Genomic DNA, 19,142 nt, shown 5'->3' on the forward strand with positions numbered 1-19,142 from the left:
GGGGGGGGGCTGTGTGGGAGGAGGCAGCCGTGGAGAGGGTGACTCAGCCGCTGCATTGAAATTCAGATCAGGGTTCTGCCTTCTATTCAAGGATCCAGGGAGGCAGGACCGTAAGTTGTTTACTGGAGTCAAGAGAGCTCGTTTCAGTTCTCTGTGATGCCTGAACAGAACTGTGAGAACAGTTTTCAGGCGGCAGCCATTTTGGTTTGCAGTAAAAACGGTAACACCTTAAGAGACCCACCCGAGTTTTCGGGTAGGCGCTTCCACGAGTCAAACCTTCCTTTATCTGACCTGACCGAGGAAAATACGACTTTACAAAGGGAGTTATGAAAATGCGGAATTCGCTGCCGGAGGATGTCGTGATGGCCACGGGACTAAACAGCTGTACGAGGGGATTAGACAGATGCTCAGGGGATGTCTGTCAATGGCTGCTAGCGATGGTGGCTGAGGGAAACCTCCATGTTCAGAAGCAGTCAACCTCTAAATCACAGTGCCAGGAGACAACTTCAGGGAAAAGCCTCGGCCTCTCTGCCCTGTTGTTGTTGGCCCTCCAGAGGAACTGGCTGGCCCCTGTGTGAGACGGGATGCTGGACTGGATGGACCCTCCCTGGTCTGACCCAGCAGGGCTCTTCTGAGGTTCTCATCAGAGGAAGGCCTCGGCCTCCATGCCCTGTTGTTGGCCCTCCAGAGGAACTGGCTGGCCCCTGTGTGAGGCAGGAGGCTGGACTGGATGGACCCTCACTGGTCTGACCCAGCAGGGCTCTTCTGAGGTTCTTATCAGGGGAAGGCCTCGGCCTCTCTGCCCTGCGGTTGTCCCTCCAGAGGAACTCGTTGGCCACTGTGTGAGACGGGATGCTGGACTAGACGGACCCTCCCTGGTCTGATCCAGCAGGGCTCTTCTGAGGTTCCTATCAGGGGAAGGCCTTGGCCTCTCTGCCCACTTGCTGGCCCTCCAGAGGAACTGGCAGGCCACCGTGTGACAAACGCTATTAAATATCTCAAATAATGTTTATATATTTTTGTTTCATATTTTTACAATTTATTCACCATATATTATGTATCATATAAGCCTTAATACATAGAAAGAATCATATATCAAAATATCTAAGTATCATCTCTTAATAGATCACAAAAGATATTGCACACCCCTTTATTGATATCAGTCCTCCTTAATTATACAAAAGTTTTAAGAGGGAGGACTCCTTTAAGTCTATTTTGAATCAGTGCTCCGTCTTCCTCCACCAGAGGTCCAGCTATCCTCCTGTTTCAGTGCCTTCCTCAGGAAGTTCAACAGATATTTCCAAGCACAAGGTTGCAAAATAGCAAAATATTTCTCCACATTTTTCAATGAACACTGCAAAAAGTCTCTCTTAGTGAGCTCAAAGCTTCCTCCAAAGTGAAAAGTCCACCCTCCGAGGCAGCCATTTTCTCCGGGGGAAATTATCTTGGACATCCGGAGATCAATTTTAATAGCGGGAGATCTCCAGGTGCCACCTAGAGTCTGGCAACCCTAGCAACAGACCCGTCCACATGACGTGCCCTGTAAGCACAGAGAGCCCATGGGAGAGAGCCAGTCTGGCGTAGTGGTCAGGAGCGAAGACTCTAATCTAGGAGAACCGGGTTTGATTCCACACTCTTCCACATGGAGCTGCTGGTGTGACCTTGGGTCAGTCACAAGTCCTCTCAGAGCTGTTCTCTCAGGAGCAGTCCTCGAGAGAGCTCTCTCAGCCCCACCTACCTCACACGGTGTCTGTTGTCGGGAGGGGAAGGGAGATTGTAAGCCGCTCTGAAGAAGAGAAGAAAAGATTGGATTTATACCCCGCCCTTCACTACCCAAAGGTGTCTCAGAGCGGCTGACAAACTCCTTCCCCTTCCCCTCCCCACGACAGACACCCTGTAAGCAATGCTCCCTCTAAGCTGTGAAGTCTTGTGAGCAAAAATTCTACTTGGTGAGCTACTGGAATTAAAGCTGTGAGCAAGCGATTTGGCTACTGCATAAATTAGTTTGCTCTGGAGCCCAGCCTTCCTGAGCTAAGACGAAAATGTGTGAGCCGGAGGCTAAAAACCTGTGAGCTAGCTCACGCTAACTCAGCTTAGAGGGAACACTGCCTGTGAGGTAGGTGGGGCTGAGAGAGCTCTGACAGAAACGGCTCTTTTTCAAGGACAGCTCTTGTCAGAACTACGGCTTCCCCAAGGTCATCCATCCAGGTGCAAGTGGAGGAGTGAGGAATCAAACCCGGTTCTCCCAGATTAGAGTCCGCACACTTAACCATTACACCAAACTGGCTCTGAGACACCTTTGAGTACTGAAGGGCGGGGTATAAATCCGATCTCCTCTTTGGTGCAGTGCTTAGGAGCATGGACTCTAATCTGGGAGAACCGGGTTTGATTCCCCACTCCTCCACTCGCAGCTGCTGGATGACCTTGGGCAATCCATAGTTCTGATAAGAGCTGTTCTTGGAAAAGAGCAGTTTCTGTCAAGAGCTCTCTCAGCCCCACCTACCTCACAGGCCGCTCTGAGACTCCAAGTGAAGGGCGGGGTATAAATCCAATCTCTTCCTTCTTCTTCATAATGCACTTTCTACTTCTTTTTTGGTAGTTTGTGTGTGTGTGTGCATAGAATCATAGAGTCGGAAGGGGCCATACAGACCATCTAGTCCAACCCCCTTGCCCAATGCAGGACCAGCCTAAAGCATCTCTCACAAATATTCATCCAGCCTCTTCTTGAAAACTGGCTGACTTCTGGCAACCCATAATAGGGTTTGGAGGCAAGAGATGTTCGGAGAGGCAGCTTGCTATTGCCCGCCTCTGCGTCCTGGCCCTGGTATTCCTTCGAGGTCTCTCATACAAGTACTTGCCCAGGTTGGCCCTGCGAAGAAGAAGAAGAAGAGGAGGAGGAGGAGACTGGATTTATACCCGGCCCTTCACTACCCAAAGGTGTCTCAGAGCGGCTCACAAACTCCTTTCCCTTCCCCTCCCCACAACAGGCACCCTGTGAGGTAGGCGGGGCTGACAGAGCAAGAAGAAGAAGAGGAGGAAGAGGAGATTGGATTTCTACCCCGCCCTTCACTCCCCAAGGGAGTCTCAGAGTGTCTTACAAACTCCTTTCCCTTCCCCTTCCCAAAACAGACACTCTGTGAGGCAGATGGGGCTGAGATAGCTCTTGACAGAAACTGCTCTTTTTCAAGAACAGAACTACGGCTTGCCCAAGGTCACCCAGCAGCTGCAAGTGGAGGAGTGGGGAATCAGACCCGGTTGTCCCAGATTAGAATCCGCGAACTTCACCACGACACCAAACTGGCTTCCAGGATCTGATGAGATCGGGCTTGCCTGGCCTTTCCAGGTCAGGGGAAGAACACACTTTCAATACCCTTTCAATGAACTTTGCAGCTGGATTTTACTGTGTGAAATGGCAAAACCCACTTGCAAATGGTCGCTGAAGTGGATGCAAACTGCATTATTTAGCATGCCTGAAAGCGCCCCCGGGGTGTTTCATGTAGCTGAATGAATTCTGTACACATTATCGTGGGGTAACATGAGGGTTACCAGCCTCAAGGAGAGAGACACGCGGAGTTCTCCCAGAATGGCAACTCATCTCCAGACCTGACAGAGATCTGCTTCCCTGTAGGAATTGAAGAGGAGAAGAAGAGATTGGATTTCTACGCCACCCTTCACTACCCGAAGGAGTCTCAGAGCGGCCGGCAGTCTCCTTTCCCTTTCTCTCCCCCGAACAGAACAGATTATGAGGTAGGTGGGGCTGAGAGAGCGCTTTCCAGAACTCCTGAGAGAACAGCTCTGAATAAACTTGTGACTGACCCAAGGTCACACCAGCAGCTGCCTGTGGAGCAGTGGGGAATCAAACCCGGTTCTCCCAGATTAGTGACTGGCTCCTAACCACTACACCAAACTGGCTCTCCGCCTTGAATCCCTGTGAGAAAGCTGGGCTATAAAAATATAAACAACTAAATATGGGATTACATATCATAGTTGTATCGATAGGTGGCTTGTTAAATTAGCAGGCAAAATAGTGAGAGTGCTTTTGTCATTCTTTTGTCATTCATAGTTGTATCATAGTTGTCATTCATAGTTGTATTTTGTCATTCATAGTTGTATCGATAGGTGGCTCGTTAAATTAGCAGGCAAAACAGTGAGAGTGCTTTTGTCATTCTTTTGATCTGTTTTAAAAAATATTCTATTTTGCATGCTAATTTAACAAGCCACCTATAGATACAACTACGATATGTAGCTCCTTCTGCATTCCAGGCAGATGCTCTGCCACTGAGGTCTTTCCCATCACCTGCCTGGCCCTTTTAACTGGAGATGCCGGGAATTGAACTGGGGACTTTCTGCATGCCATGTAGAGGCTCTTCCACTGAGCCACGGCTTTTCTCCATGACTCTCCAGGGTCTCAGGTGGAGGTCTTTCCCATCACCCACTGCCTGGTCCTTTCAACTGGCGGTGCCGGGGATTGAACCTGGGACCTTCTGCGTGCCAAGCAGAGGCTCTGCCACTGAGCCACGGCTTTTCTGCATGACTCTCTCAGGTGGAGGTCTTTCTCATCACCCACTGCCTGATCCTTTTAACTGGAGGTGCCGGGGATTGAACCTGGGACCTTCTGCGTGCCAAGCAGAGGCTCTGCCACTGAGCCACGGCCCCTCCCCACAGACCCATGAGCCAGGCAGCTCTCTTGACTCAGGCTGTTGGTCTGCCTGTCTCGTTACCAGGTTGGATCCTGGAAATCCACCCTACTGAGAAGTTTCAGGTAGGCAGCCATGTTGGTCTGCGGTAGGAGAGCAAGACTGGAGTCCAGCAGCACCTTAGAGATCGACAAGAGTTTCACAGTATGAGCTTTTGAGAGTCGAAGCTCCCTTCATCAGATACAAGTCGGGAGATCCCAGAGCCTTTATATCGTAGGCCAGGGGTGGCCAAACCTGCTTAACGTAGCCGCTACACAGAATAAACGTCAGATGTCTGAGAGCCGCAAGGCATGGAACAAATATCACACACACGTTTTTATTGACAAATTTGCAAATTGGCTTTTTATTAACATTAAATTAGACTGTGTGAAAGAGCCGCACGCGGCTCCCGAGCTGCAGTTTGACCACCCCTGTCCTAGGCAGAGGATGGGAGGGGAGCGGCAAAGAAGGGAATCAGGATGCAGAGGTACAATACCGGATACGTCCTCTGCATCCTGACTCCCTTCTTTGCAATTCCCCTCCCACCTTCAGACGCAGATATAAAGGCGCAGGAGTCTTCATTCTAACTTGTATCTGACGATGAGAGCTTTTTAGCTGTTGTAGAAGAAGAAGAAGAGATTGGATTTATACCCCGCCCTTCACTTGGAGTCTCCGAGCGGTTTACAAACTCCTTTCCCTTCCCCTCCCCACAACAGACACCCTGTGAGGTGGTGTCAGCAAGCTGCCATTCTGTTTTCTGTGACCTCTGTGTACATATCCTTTCCCTGTTGCACCCGGCTTATTTTCTATCATCCTGCTCCTGCGTTGGAATGCACAAGATAACTGCTGGAGGTTGTGTGGGGGAGAAGATGCTGTAATGCTTGCCTATTGCTTTTCTCATGAGTACTGCACCTGTGTTTTGTCTGATGTTCTGCCTGGTTCCCATGGACTGGGCGCGCAACCGTTTCATTAGCCCGCCAGCGGGAATGCTATTCATTGGATCTGTATCTGTTTGAATTTCCTTTATTATGCTTGACCTAACGGTGTATCCCCAGTTCTAACAAAGAACGTGTTTGAGTATGTCTTCAACGCTTTGAAATAAATTTTGCTTTTCTTGAAAACGTGGATTTATTCTCGATGCTTGGGGATCCAACAGGTGGGTGGGGCTGAGAGAGCTCTGACACAAACTGCTCTTTTTCAAGGACAGCTGTGCCAGAGCTTGTGACTGACCCAAGGTCACATCAACAGGTGCAAGTGGAGGAGTGGGGAATCAAACCCGGTCCTCCCAGATTAGAGTCCACACACTTAACCACTACACCAAACTGTAGATTTTCCGGGTTGTCTGGCCGTGTTTCTTGGCATTGTAGGACCTGACGTTTCACCAGCAGCTGTGACTGGCATCCCCAGAGGTATAACACAGAAAGATGGAGTACTCTCTGTGTCAAGGTTTGAAGAAAAATAGTAGGCAGGTAATTTATATCTACTCAGGAAGGTGGGGTAGGGCTGAGTCATTATCTTGTAGGATTTGCCCAGACTGTGAAACATGCTAATGGAGGAGCTTTCCTGAGGAGGTTCTTTTGTATAGGGATGGTTTCCTGAGGAGGTTTCCTGTTTCCTGAGGAGGTTCATTTGCATGTGGATTGGCTGCTGAAATTCTAATCTTATCTGTAGTGCTATTGTCAGTTGTAGAGCCTTTTGTGTTTTTCAGGACAGGAAACCATGCCCTATTTATTTTTAAACTTTCTTCTTTCCTGTTGAAATTGTGTTTGTGTTTATGAATTTCAATGGCTTCCCTGTGACATAGTAATTGGAAGTGTTGTCCAGCCTTTCAGTGTCTGGGAACAAAATACTGGAACAAAATAAGAGAGTTTTGATTCTTGAAAGCCTATACCCCGAATATCTTGTTGGTCTTTAAGGTGCTGCAGGACTCCAGTCTCGCGTTTCTACTTGGAATTCTCTTTCCTCACTCTTCCCCCCCCCTTCTCAGCTCTTCCCGCTACGATCCTTGCAGCCAGAGGTGTTGAGGGCCGAGCCTAGAACTTACTGCATGCAAAGTCCCCCTTGGAGCTATGGACCTCCCAAACAGGCCGAGCCAGCCCAAAAGAGAGGACGGAGGCAGGCCGTGTGTTTAAAGCACCGAGCTGCATTCGGCCCCGACAGCCACATCAATACTGCAAGTCGGTCGATTCTCCCACTCAATTTTCTGCCTTCCGACGTCTGCTCCTGCCAAAGAAATTCAGTAGAATCGACGGAGAAATTCAACTCACCTTCCCGTTGGGACTGGCCTTCTTAAAAACTCTGCAAAACAAGAGAGGAAGGGGAAAAGGGAGAGAGAGAGTCAGTAATGGGGCAGACACCTCCGGAATTTAGCAGGTGCGGAAATGCCAATACATGCACAAGTATCCTCTAGGCCAGGGGTGTCGAACTCATTTGTTACGAGGGCCGAATCTGACATAAATGAGACCTTGTTGGGCCGGGCCATGTGTGTCATAAAATGTAATGCCAGGTAGCATAGATATAAACTTTATAAAGGACACAAACACAAAGGGTTTTTCTTACTTAAAATAAAAACATGCTTAAACCACTAGCTCTCTTGCAGGATTTTGTTTATTTAACAGTGTCTGATAACTGACACCTCCTGCTCTGAATTATTGCATCAGAATGTCCGTGCTGTCGCAATCTTGAGTGTGCTGTTCAGGTGCGTATCTGTAAGCTCCAAACCTACAATGACACAGCAGCAGCAGAACTGGAAGAAGAAGCAAAAGACAGCTAGTTCCACTGCGGGCCTGATAGAAGCCCTCCAGTGGCCTCATCTGGCCCCCGGGCCGTATGTTTGACACCCCTGCTCTAGGCCTTTCAAAGAAAGAAGCCAATCCAACCCTTAGAGTCCCTGGATTCACTCTCTTCCTTGCTGGAGGGAGCGATGCACACACAAATGTTTTGTGAGTGCCTCACTGTGCATAGAGCTCACAGCACATGAAGCATAAATGGTTTCAGTTTGTAATCACAGTGTGCTGGCTGTCAGCTCTCCTATGGTGAAGCGAAAATGTCCCCAGGTGAGTAGCCCGGAAGGAGACTGAGCTAACCTGTGTTCCCACTGCTGCAACAACAGGTCTGTCCATGTGCTATTTTTAACCCTGCAAGATGGGAAATCACAGGTCAGAGTTTTATGCACACCTGTCATAGGCCTGGCCTAGTTTCCCCTCTCCATCTTCATGGTCTGTTCCCCATTTTTTAAAAAAAATTATTTAACATTTTATACATAATACAAACCAACACATTTACAAGCATTCACCAAACAAATCAAAGTACCTAAAATAAACCAACGAACAGAGGACTATACTGAAAGTACCAGAATAACACATTGCTCAAACGCAAAGCCTATGGAAAAGAAGCAATATTGCACATCGGATCTTATAACTTATATACATCGCAAATATCATACTGAAGTTAAATATTTGAAGTTTTTCGGAACCACTTCAATCCAAAATGAATAATCTAATATAACAGGCCACACATCGACAAAATCTGAACGAGGAGGACTGGATTCATATTGATTCACCTGAGGAACCGCCTTAACCCATATTTACCCCAGAGAGCACTATGGTCGGGGTCGCAAAACAGACTGACCTTCCCGGGCCTGAAAGATGCCAGGCTTGCTACTACCAGGGCCAGGGCCTTCTCGGTGGCGGCTCCGTACTGGTGGAATGAGCTCGCAGAAGAGATCAGGGCCCTGCGGGATCTTCTACAGTTCTGCAGGGCCTGCAAGATGGAGCTCTTCCGCCAGGCCTTTAATTAGGAGCTGCCACCATGCTAACAGCTTTAATTATTGCCCTGGCCCTTGGTTCCCGACACCTAGCCTGCGCCGCCCGTTTGTCAGGAAGGTTTTGAGCAGAATGATGGTGATATCTGTGTACACTCCTATACACCATCTTATAACAACTAACTATTGATTATGCACCACTTTATAAATTATGATTGTTTATAGTTGAACTGTTTTAGATGATTTTATGTGATTTTAATTGTATCGTATTTACTAGTGTAAGCCACCATGGAGCCTGCTGTAAAGTGCGGAGAGCGGGTATAAATCAGACAGATAAATAAATAAATATTTTTCCCCAATATATACATCTCCCCCTATCTTACGGTGCCATAGGGAGAGCGTAGGTATATCTGAACATTTCCAGGTAGCGGCTATTGATGTTTTTTCTGCTCTTAGAAGGTTTGAAATCAGTCTTTTACTAATTTGTGGGACTGTGACATCTTCTGGCCCATAATTCAAAAACAGTCCTTCTGGGGAAAAGGGGACAACAAAACCAGTGATAAGGAATATTCGGTCCAATACTATCTGCCAGAGTTGTTTAATTTCCTCACACTACCACCAACAATGCGCATATGTCCCTAAAGGTTTCCCTTGCTCGAAAGCTTGACCAATCTGACTCTACGGATGCGGTGCTCATCTCCGTTTCCAAGCCGAAGAGCCAGCGCTGTCCAAAGACCTTTCCGTGGTCATGTGGGCGGCATGACTAGATGCCGAGGCGCATGGAACCCTGTTACCTTCCCACCAAAGCGGTGCCTATTTATCTACTTGCAGTTTCTTGCTTTCAAACTGCTAGGTTGGCAGGAGCTGGGGCCGGAGACGAGAGCTCACTCTGTCACCCGGCACTCAGGTCTTGAACTGCTGAACTATTGACCTTCCTGTCTGCAGCTCAGCGCCTTAACCTCTAAGACACACATTTCTTCCAACAGAGAGCTGAGGATGATGCAAAGATTCGCAATAGCCGTTGTGGTGCATAAAACCAATGAGGTAATATTTAAAGTGTTTGCACTCCAACGCTCAGGGGTCATTTCGGGGGGGGACGCGGGGGAACGCAGTTCCCCCACGTGAGGTGTGGGGGGCGGGGCACACGATGAAGCCCCGCCCCCTGCTTCCAGCTGCCCCGCTTCCAGCCCTCATTCAGCCAGGAGGAGGAAGGAGAAGAGGGAGGGTAAGTTGCTTCCTCCCCGCCTCTCCCCACCCCTGCCTGCCTGGGGCCAGGGAGGGCCTTGGCGGGGCTTCCTCGCACTCCCGCCGGCCTTGCAGATCCACCGCCGGGCCCCTGATGTCAGGGGGTGTGACATATGCTAATGAGTTATGCTAATGAGTTCCCCTAGCTCTTTTTCTACAAAATGACCCCTGCCAACGCTTATTGTCTGAGAGGAAAAAATATCCATTGTTGATGGAAAGGGGTTGAGGAAGGAGGAGACACGGGTAGCTGTTGCTTCCCATTGCTCTGTAGTCAGGGTGGGGAGGGGACTCTGTGTTCTGGCACATCCCCGCCCATATTTTCTGCCACCTTCCCAACTAGCAACCTGAATGCTACCTCCTCTTCAGCCTGACCCACCCCAGGAAGCTCTCGAGCGCTGCTTCCAATTTGCTGTCAGGAACTTTAGGCAGGTAATCCACACACCCAGGCTTCTTTAGAAGATAAGTGTTTATTATGGTAAAAAGGTCAAGGTTCCCTTGCTCGAAAGCCAGTCGAATCCGACTCTAGGGTTGCGGTGCTCATCTCCGTTTCCAAGCCGAAGAGCCGCCGCTGTCCGAAGGCGTTTCCGTGGTCATGTGGTCGGCATGACTAAACACCAAGGCGCACGGAACCTTCCCACCGAAGTGGTACCTATTTATCTACTTGCAAACCGAAGTGGTACCTATTTATCTACTTGCAATTTCTTGCTTTCGAACGGCTAGGTTGGCAGGAGCTGGAACTAGAGATGGGAGCTCACTCCGGCACGCGGCACACTCAGGGCTCGAACTGCTGAACAACCGACCTTCCACAGCCTGCAGTTCAGCATCTTAACCACTTGAGCCACTGCAGCTCCCTGTTTATTATGGTAACGCAGAACTAAAGTACATGTAAACAGCCTGTGCTAAGAATGCCCTATAATAAGATAGCTACTAACTTATAGCATATTCAAACTGCCCCCCCCCACCTGCGAAGCCAATAAAGCTTTCTTGCAGTGCGCGGGCCCTGCCAGCAAGCAAGCAATTTTGCGCCTAAAGCAGTTACAGTTCCCAGACCTGGAGAATTACAGCAAAGCAAGGCCAATGTGCAGATAGCTGGAGCGTTATAGGCAGAGAAGCGCTGAGAACAGAAGGGAGATAAACTCCCCCCTCCCATTCCAACACCACGACAGGGCTACCTGACATTTGCCTGCTTGGTCAAAACCTACACATGTTCAGTTCAATACACGGCAGCCAAAACCCGAGAAGTAATTGCCCTGCCGGGCGATGCGCGTGGCCTTCTGCAGACCGCGAGAGAAAGATCTGCTCCGATGATTATCTTTCCCCATGTCTCCTGCAAACGAGTCCCAGGCGAGCCACAAACCACGCGTGTGCACATGTATTTGCATCACACACACACACACAAGCAGGGACTGATGTGCCCTATTAAGCAATTCTGCCCTTCTGGAGAGCGCGGATGCCCCAGCTGAGAGAACAGTGGATGAAGAGAAACGGATTCCTGCAATGCTCACACCAGCGTAGGAATGGGAAATTCAACACTGGTTTTTGTCTCCCCCCCCCCCCCCCCTTTCCCCAAATTTTAGACTGTGAGTTGTGTGGGATCAGGCAGGGAAAGATCCTGGTTCGGAGGCAATTCAATTAGTCTTCGTTATTGCTGCCTGAACCAACATCTGGGAAAGCTAATCTCTGTGGATGAATTTCCGCTGGGGGAGCGGTGGTGTGTTATGTCCGCTGCCGCCGCCCAAACAACCAAGCATCATGGGACACCACAGAAACAAGCTTCTGCCACAACACATGCACTAGTCTTTGAGGTCCTAGAATCCTAAGAAGTGGAAGGGTCCACAAAGGCCATCTAGTCCAGCCCACTGCTCAAAGCGGGATCAGCCTAAAGAATCCCTATCAAGGGTTTGTCCAGACGCTGCTTGAAGACTGCCAGTGGGTGCGAGTGGGGGGGCCTCACCACCTCCCGAGGCAGCCCATTCCGCTGCTGTGTAAAGAAGTATTTCCTTTTGTCTGTCCTGAACCTACTGCCCATCAGCTTCACTGACTATTTGGGGAGAGGGAGGAAAATGCTCACTGTGGGGTTCTTCCCCACCACCTAAAAGCAAAGTTCTGGCTGCATCATAAGAGATCAATTTTTGATCTGCTCCTGGAGATGTGAAGGTTTGGCGGGAGGGGAGATGTTTGGGGGGGGCAGAACAACCCATTTCTCCATTTTTCCTGAAACTCCCCCCCCCCCCCCCCCGCTTTTGTTTTTGGGGGTTTTTAAATTATTTTGGACAGCACTAAAAATGAAAGATCTCCCTACAAAATATTTTCTTTAGCTGTTGTAGATTTTCCGAGTTGTGTGGCCGCGGTCTTGGCATTGTAGGACCTGACGTTTTGCCAGTAGCTGGGACTGGCATCCTCAGAGGTATAACACGGAAAGATGGAGTACTCTCTGTGTCAAGGTGAGAAGGAAAATGGTAGGCAGGTAATTTATATCTACTCAGGAAGGTGGGGTAGGGCTGAGTCACTATCTTGTAGGCGTTCCCCAGGCCAATGGAGGAGCTTTCCTGAGGAGGTTCTTTTGTATATGGATTGGCTGTTTCCTGAGAAGGTTCTTTTGCATATGGGTAGTTTCTCCTTGGGAAAGGGTTAGATGCTTTTAAAAATGGTATTACTCCGAATGCTGAATGTCAATTTTCTTTTTATGTAGGACAATCTACAGCAGAAAATTCTTGTACATACTGTAGACCTCTACAACACATGTTCAAAAAATACGTTCATCACTTCAATGTGACTCGTTCTGTCCACAACGGACAGGCTCTCACGGATATGATGAGAATACGCTGTCAAATAGTTTTAACATTTTCAGCGTTACAAACTCCATACCCAAACATGCCTCTAGCCCTATTACGACCGCAAGAGACAGTTCCTGTCCAAACAGAACACTTTCATATCTTCACTACAATATCTGGGTTTTTCATTTTCAGCTTTTATTTCCCCCTACCTCTCAGACGGCGAAACCATATGTGACAAGTTCCATGAGATAAAATCTAAGATACATATGCTAAGCAGACAGTGTAACAGTTTGCATTTCACCGTCCCCCCCTTCCCCACCACGACTTCCAAAATCTTACATCTCTACTTCCTGGAGTCTTTTCCAACCCAGATTTATTGTTTTCAGGGTCAGGAGAAGGGGGGACCCAGTTCACCTCCGCATGGCTAAAAGTCCTTTCCCACCATTCAGATAAAGGCAGGTGACATTTGAAAACCACGAATAATAAAAGCCTTCCATTTAAGCAGCTGTCGGGGTAACTTCGAGGCGACTCTGTTTAATCCGATTTGCTCAAGTTTAAGAGGTCTAGTGTGGCTGCTGGTTTCTGGATGAACTCTCGGATTTGGGGAAGTCAAAAGGGAAAGTGGTCCTGCCCCCCGAACCACTGAGAACAGATCACCTACGCTTGCAGATCGAGCGTATCCTTCTCCTCACAATTGCAGGCGAGACCTTCCGTCCACCAATCAGCCTGCAGGAAGGCCTCAGAAGCAATTTTCTCCATTTCTTCCTTGGCTTTAGGGGTGGCAACTAACAGCCATATGCATAGCACTCCATAAGGGGCAGACTCATAATTAGGGAGTGCACCCCCAAAAAATTCGGAATTTTTCAGATTCAGATCCACCAAACCCGAAAAAATTCGGTATTTGCCGATATTCCCAAATCCCAGTATAAATATGATACTGGTGTTCGGGAATTATTGGACTAGCCGAATAAATTCAACTCAATTATACCCTATGGGGACTGTCCCCATAGGGTATAATAATCTCCCCCTTGAAGGGGGGGTTTCCTAACAATGAAGGGAGTGTGCCACCTCTGTGGCGAGGCCACAGAGATGAGACTTTAAAGTTTTTTAAAAAAACCCGGAGTCGCACCGCAGAGGCAGCACGCTCCTTTAATTGAAGGGAAGGCAAATTGCTGTGATGAGAGCTCCCTGCCCCCCAAGCTAGCCCGAACCAAATGCACATCCCTACTCATAATCTCATGAAACACATGAAGCTGCCTTATACCAAATCAGACTTTTAGTCCATAGGGGTCAGAACTGCCTACTCAGACCAGCAGTGGCTCTTTGGGGTCTCAGGTGGAGGGCTTTCACCTGGTCCTTTTAACTGGAGATCCTGGGGATTGAACCTGGGACCTTCTGCGTGCCAAGCAGAGGCTCTCCCACTGAGCCACAGCCCTTCCCCAACACATTAAGCTGCTTTAGACTGAATCAGACCCTTGGTCCATGAATGTCAGTATTGTCTACTCAGACTGGCAGCAGCTCTCCAGGGTCTCAGGCAGAAGTCATTCGCGTCACTACCAGTCCTTTATAACTGGAGATGCCGGGGACCGAACCTGGGACCTTCTGCATGCCAAGAAGAGGCTCTACGAAATGAGCCACTGAGGTCTTTCACGTCATCTACAGCGCAGTCCATTTCATGGAAGACACTAAGGATTGAACCTGGGACCTTGAAGCTGCCTTATACAGAATCAGACCCTTGGTCCATCAAAGGCAGTATTGTCTACTCAGACTGGCAGCAGCTCTCCAGGGTCTTCAGGCAGAGGTCTTTCAACTGGTCCTTTTAACTAGAGATGCTGGGGATTGAACCTGGGACCTTCCGCATGCCAAGCAGAGGCTCCTGGCAGCAGGCTCCTGGCAGCAGCTCTCCAGGGTCTTCAGGCAGAGGTCTTTCAACTAGTCCTTTTAACTAGAGATGCTGGGGATTGAACCTGGGACCTTCTGCATGCCAAGCAGAGGCTCCTCCACTGAGCCACAGCCCCTCTCCATGGCTCTCCAAGGTCTCCGGCAGAGGTCTTTCACATCACCCCCTTCCTTGTCCTTTAAACTGGAGGTGCTGGGGATTGAACCTGGGACTTTCCGCCTGCCAAGCAGAGGCTCTGCCACTGAGCTGCGACCCCTCCCCAAACAGTAGCAAAGATACACAAACGCAGCAACCGTGTGATGCACAGTGATACAAGCCAGGCCTATTTAGCTATCCCATTAAGACTGTGGAACTCTTGCTCAAGGGCAATTCACTCGTTTTCCATATTATTAGAATTCAGGCAGTAAATTAAAGAACTGCTATTTAAGAGAGCTGGCCCGTCGAGCTGAAAGATTATTTCCTGCCTCGCATGCTTCACTGGCCTTCTACAGCATTATGTGTGGCTCTGCTCTTCACTGGCTTGGATCCCACAGTGGATTTACACGGACAGAGGAGCAAGAGCCGTTTTGGTGTCATGGATTAGGAGCGCAGACTCTAATCTGGGAGAGCCGGGTTTGATTCCCCGCTTCTCCACATGCAGCTGCTGGAGTGACCTTGGGCCAGTCACAAGTTCTCTCAGAGCTGTTCTCTCAACAGCAGTCCTCGAAAGAGCTCTCTCAGCCCCACCTACCTCACAGGGTGTCTGTTGTGGGGAGGGGAAGGGAAAGGAGATTGTAAACCGCTCTGAGACTCCTTCGGGTAGTGAAGGGCAGGGTGTGAATCTAATCTCCTCCTCCTCCTCCTTTTCCTCCTCTTCTTCTCTCCCCTTCCTGAATTTCACCCTTCCACCACTGCCCTGGAATCCCCAGGTATTTCCAAAGTCAGAGTTGGCAATTCCAAGCTGCCTTAGCAAACATTCACTAAACATGGTGCACTGTGCACATGTCCCTGTTCTGTGTGTTTGTGTGTGTGTGTTTGTGTGTGTGTGTGTGTGTGAGAGAGAGAGAGAGAGACAGACAGACAGACAGATGAGAGACACACACACACAGAGAGAAAGAGACAGAGAGAGAGAGACAGACAGACAGAGACAGAGAGAGAGAGACAGAGAGAGACAGAGAGAGAGAGACAGAGACAGAAAGACAGAGCGACACAGAGAGACACAGAGAGAGACAGAGAGAGAGAGAGACAGAAAGAGAGACAGACAGAGCGACACAGAGAGAGACAGAGACAGACAGAGAGAGAGAGACAGAGAGAGAGAGAGAGAGAGAGGGTGTGTGTGTGAGAGCGAGAGAGACAGACAGACAGACACAGAGAGAGAGAGACAGACAGACAGAGAGAGAAGGACAGAGAGAGACAGAGAGAGAGAGAGAGAGAGAGGGTGTGTGTGTGAGAGCGAGAGAGACAGACAGACAGACACAGAGAGAGAGAGACAGACAGACAGAGAGAGAAGGACAGAGAGAGACAGAGAGAGAGAGAGAGAGAGAGGGTGTGTGTGTGAGAGCGAGAGAGACAGACAGACAGACACAGAGAGAGAGAGACAGACAGACAGAGAGAGAAGGACAGAGAGAGACAGAGAGAGAGAGAGAGAGAGAGTGTGTGTGTGTGAGAGAGAGAGACAGAGAGAGAGAGAGAGAGAGTGAGAGAGAGACAGAGAGAGACAGATGGACAGAGAGACAGAGAGAGAGAGAGACACAGAGAGTGAGAGAGTGAGAGAGTGTCTGTGTGTGTGTGTGAGAGAGAGAGAGACAGACAGACACAGAGAGAGAGAGACAGACAGACAGAGAGAGAAGGACACAGAGAGACAGAGACAGAGGGACAGAGAGACAGAGAGAGAGAGTGAGAGTGTGTGTGTGTGTGAGAGAGAGAGACAGAGAGAGAGACAGAGAGAGAAGGACAGAGAGAGACAGAGACAGATGGACAGAGAGAGAGAGAGAGAGTGTGTGTGTGTGTGTGTGTGAGAGAGAGAGAGAGAGAGAGAGAGAGAGATATTGCATGAGACAGCTAAGGCCCAGGCAATTTTGAAACGGCCAACGCCTCCACCCCTAACTCAGAGCTCAGCACCCAGCCCATGAACCCCTCCGTGTCTCCCCGAGCTGCCGGCACAAAGCCATCCAAGGCGGCTCCAGCAATGTCTGCTGACCATACCCCGGTCCCACCAGCCTCATGCCAAGGGCTCGAGAGACACGCTTAGATAATCGCAGACATCTGTTCCAGTGCCAGACCCCCGAGGGGATCCAGAAACGGCAGGACAAATAGCAGCTTGTTACAAACAGCTACCCGGACATGCGAGAGGAGGAGGGGGACCTTGCAGAATGGGGAAAGGAAATCCAAGTAGGCAGGATGCCGACAATAGAGTGCACGAGAGGCCAGGGACCCTTCTGGGTCGGGCGTTGCTTCCTCCTTGTGACTGTGGCAAAAGGAAGAGTTCCCCCAAGGCACAGACTAGCAGAGAGGCAGGTGCCCCCAAGTAAATGAAGCAGAGACCCATCAGTGGCTCTTAGCCACAAGGACATATAGACGGAAGACTCTACAGAGATGGGGCAGTGATGCTCTGTCTTCTTGGTGCTTGGGGGGGCAACAGTGGGAGGGCTTCTGGAGTTCTGGCCTTGCTGGTGGACCTCCTGCTGGCACCTGGGTTTTGGCCGCTGTGTGCCACAGAGTGTTGGACCGGATGGACCATTAGCCTGATCCAACAGGACTTCTCTTATGTTCTTATGTCTGGGGCAGTGATTCTCTGTCTTCTTGGTGCTTGGAGGGGCAACAGTGGGAGAGCTTCTGGAGTTCTGGCTTCACTGGTGTACCTCCTGGTGGCCCCTGGGTTTGATTCCCCACTCCTCCACTTGCAGCTGCTGGATGACCTTGGGCAAGCCACAGTTCTGTCAGAGCTGTTCTTGAAAAAGAACAGTTTCTGTCAAGAGCTCTCTCAGCCCCGCTTGCCTCACAGGGTGTCTGTTGTGGGGAGGGGGAGGGAAAGGAGTTTGTCAGCCGCTCTGAGACTCCAAGTGAAGGGCGGGGTATAAATCCAATCTCTTATCTTTTACCTCACAGGGTGTCTGTTGTGGGGAGGGGAAGGGAAAGGAGTTTGTAAACCGCTCTGAGACACCTTTGGGTAGTGAAAGGCGGGGTATAAATCCAATCTCTTCTTCTCTTCTTCTTTCCTCGTGCCCTCATGTGGGCACCTGATTCGAAAGGCATCCCTGGTGTGAAGGGAGATGGGGGGCCAATGCCTCCCCCCTCCCAGTGCCATTTTCACGACCCGAAACTTCCTCAGGAGTTTGATATGGTGCTCATTCCGCATTTGGGTTTTGTTTCACCCTGACAGTCTCCTGCTAGATCCTGCTGGGGGTCGGGGTCGGATCCTGATGTGACTAATCCTCTTCCCTCCCGGGAATGGCACCCTTGATAAATGTTATCTGCTCTGTAGTGTTTATGTAGCATAAGCAGTGTGGCTGTCGTGATTCTGCAGGAGGGCCGAGAAGCCACACATGATGGCCCTGAGCGCCAATTCCGGCTTCTGGGTGTGGGGGGGTGGAGTCTTACCTTTTATTTTCAAAACGGTAAAGGCAGGTTTCTAGTCCTCCTGGATGCAAAGGGACTAGAGATGTGAAGGCCCGGAAAAAAACTGGAAAAATTCGGGAAAAAACAATTCTGTGCACTGAGGACAGGCAAGTCCTAGGTTACAAACTGAACTCTCCAATGCAAGCACAAGATGCATTTCTTCCTTTAGGAGGTGCTATTGTCACAAGAAAAGAAAAAGTTTTAAGTTTTGTTTTTGCATGTGGGTGGGTATTCTGTTTGTAATAATTGTTTGGATAGGGCTAGGGTTAGGGTCCAGAGTCATATTTTATGTTCCTAAAGTAACAGAATGACTTTCAATCAGGAAAAGCAAAAAGAAGTGCTAATGTAGCATTTTCCCCAATTTTTCCGAAAATTTCCGCCCCCCCCCCAAAAAAGGGGGGGGGGAAACGTTTTTTTCCCCGAGCTTCAAAATTTCCAGAAATGTTACATCTCTAAAACGGACGCTTGAAATGCCTGGTGAAAGAAGGGATCTAGGGAGCTTCCTTACCGGAGTCAGCCAACTGTGTTGACTGCTCTGACTGGAAGCTGCCTGTCAGGGTCTCTGAAGAAGGAGGAGGAAGTGATTGGGTTTTTGCCATGCCCTTCACTCAGAGTCTCAGAGCGGCTTACAATCTCCTTTCCCTTCCTCTGCCCCACAACAGACACCCTGTGAGGTAGGTGAGGCTGCGAGAGCACTCGCGAGAACGTCCCTTGAGAGAACAGCTCTGGGAGCACTTGTGACTGACCCAAGGTCACCCAGCTGGCTGCATGGAGGAGTGGGGAATCAAACCTGGTCCTCCAGAGTTCTCTCAGAGCTGTTCTCTCAAGAGCAGTCCTCGAAAGAGCTCTCTCAGCCCCACCTGCCTCACAGGGTGTCTGTTGTGGGGAGGGGAGGGGGTATAAATCCAATCTCCAGTTTGGTGCAGTGGTTAAGTGTGCGGACTCTAATCTGGGAGAACCGGGTTTGATTCCCCACTCCTCCACTTGCACCTGCTGATGTGACCTTGGGTCAGTCACAAGCTCTGGCACAGCTGTTCCTGAAAGAGCAGTTTGTGTCAGAGTTCTCTCAGCCCCACCCACCTCACAGGGTGTCTGTTGTGGGGAGGGGAAGGGAAAGGAGTTTGTAAGCCGCTCTGAGACTCCAAGTGAAGGGCGGGGTATAAAGCCAATCTCTTCTTCTTCTT

General features: G+C 49.7%; 1 protein-coding gene across 1 annotated transcript in view; it reads right to left on the reverse strand.

Annotated features, from left to right (window-relative positions):
• LOC107109763 (beta-arrestin-1) overlaps positions 1-19,142 on the reverse strand; it is an 86,567-nt gene that overhangs the window by 47,883 nt on the left and 19,542 nt on the right. The window contains exon 2 of the mRNA XM_015410457.1: positions 6,944-6,974. Coding sequence (XP_015265943.1) covers positions 6,944-6,974 — 31 coding nt within the window. The remainder of the gene's footprint in view (positions 1-6,943; positions 6,975-19,142) is intronic.

This window comes from Gekko japonicus, unplaced genomic scaffold, assembly GCF_001447785.1.
Source record: "Gekko japonicus isolate JY-2015 unplaced genomic scaffold, Gekko_japonicus_V1.1 scaffold2086, whole genome shotgun sequence".
Classification (NCBI taxonomy): Eukaryota; Metazoa; Chordata; class Lepidosauria; order Squamata; family Gekkonidae; genus Gekko; species Gekko japonicus.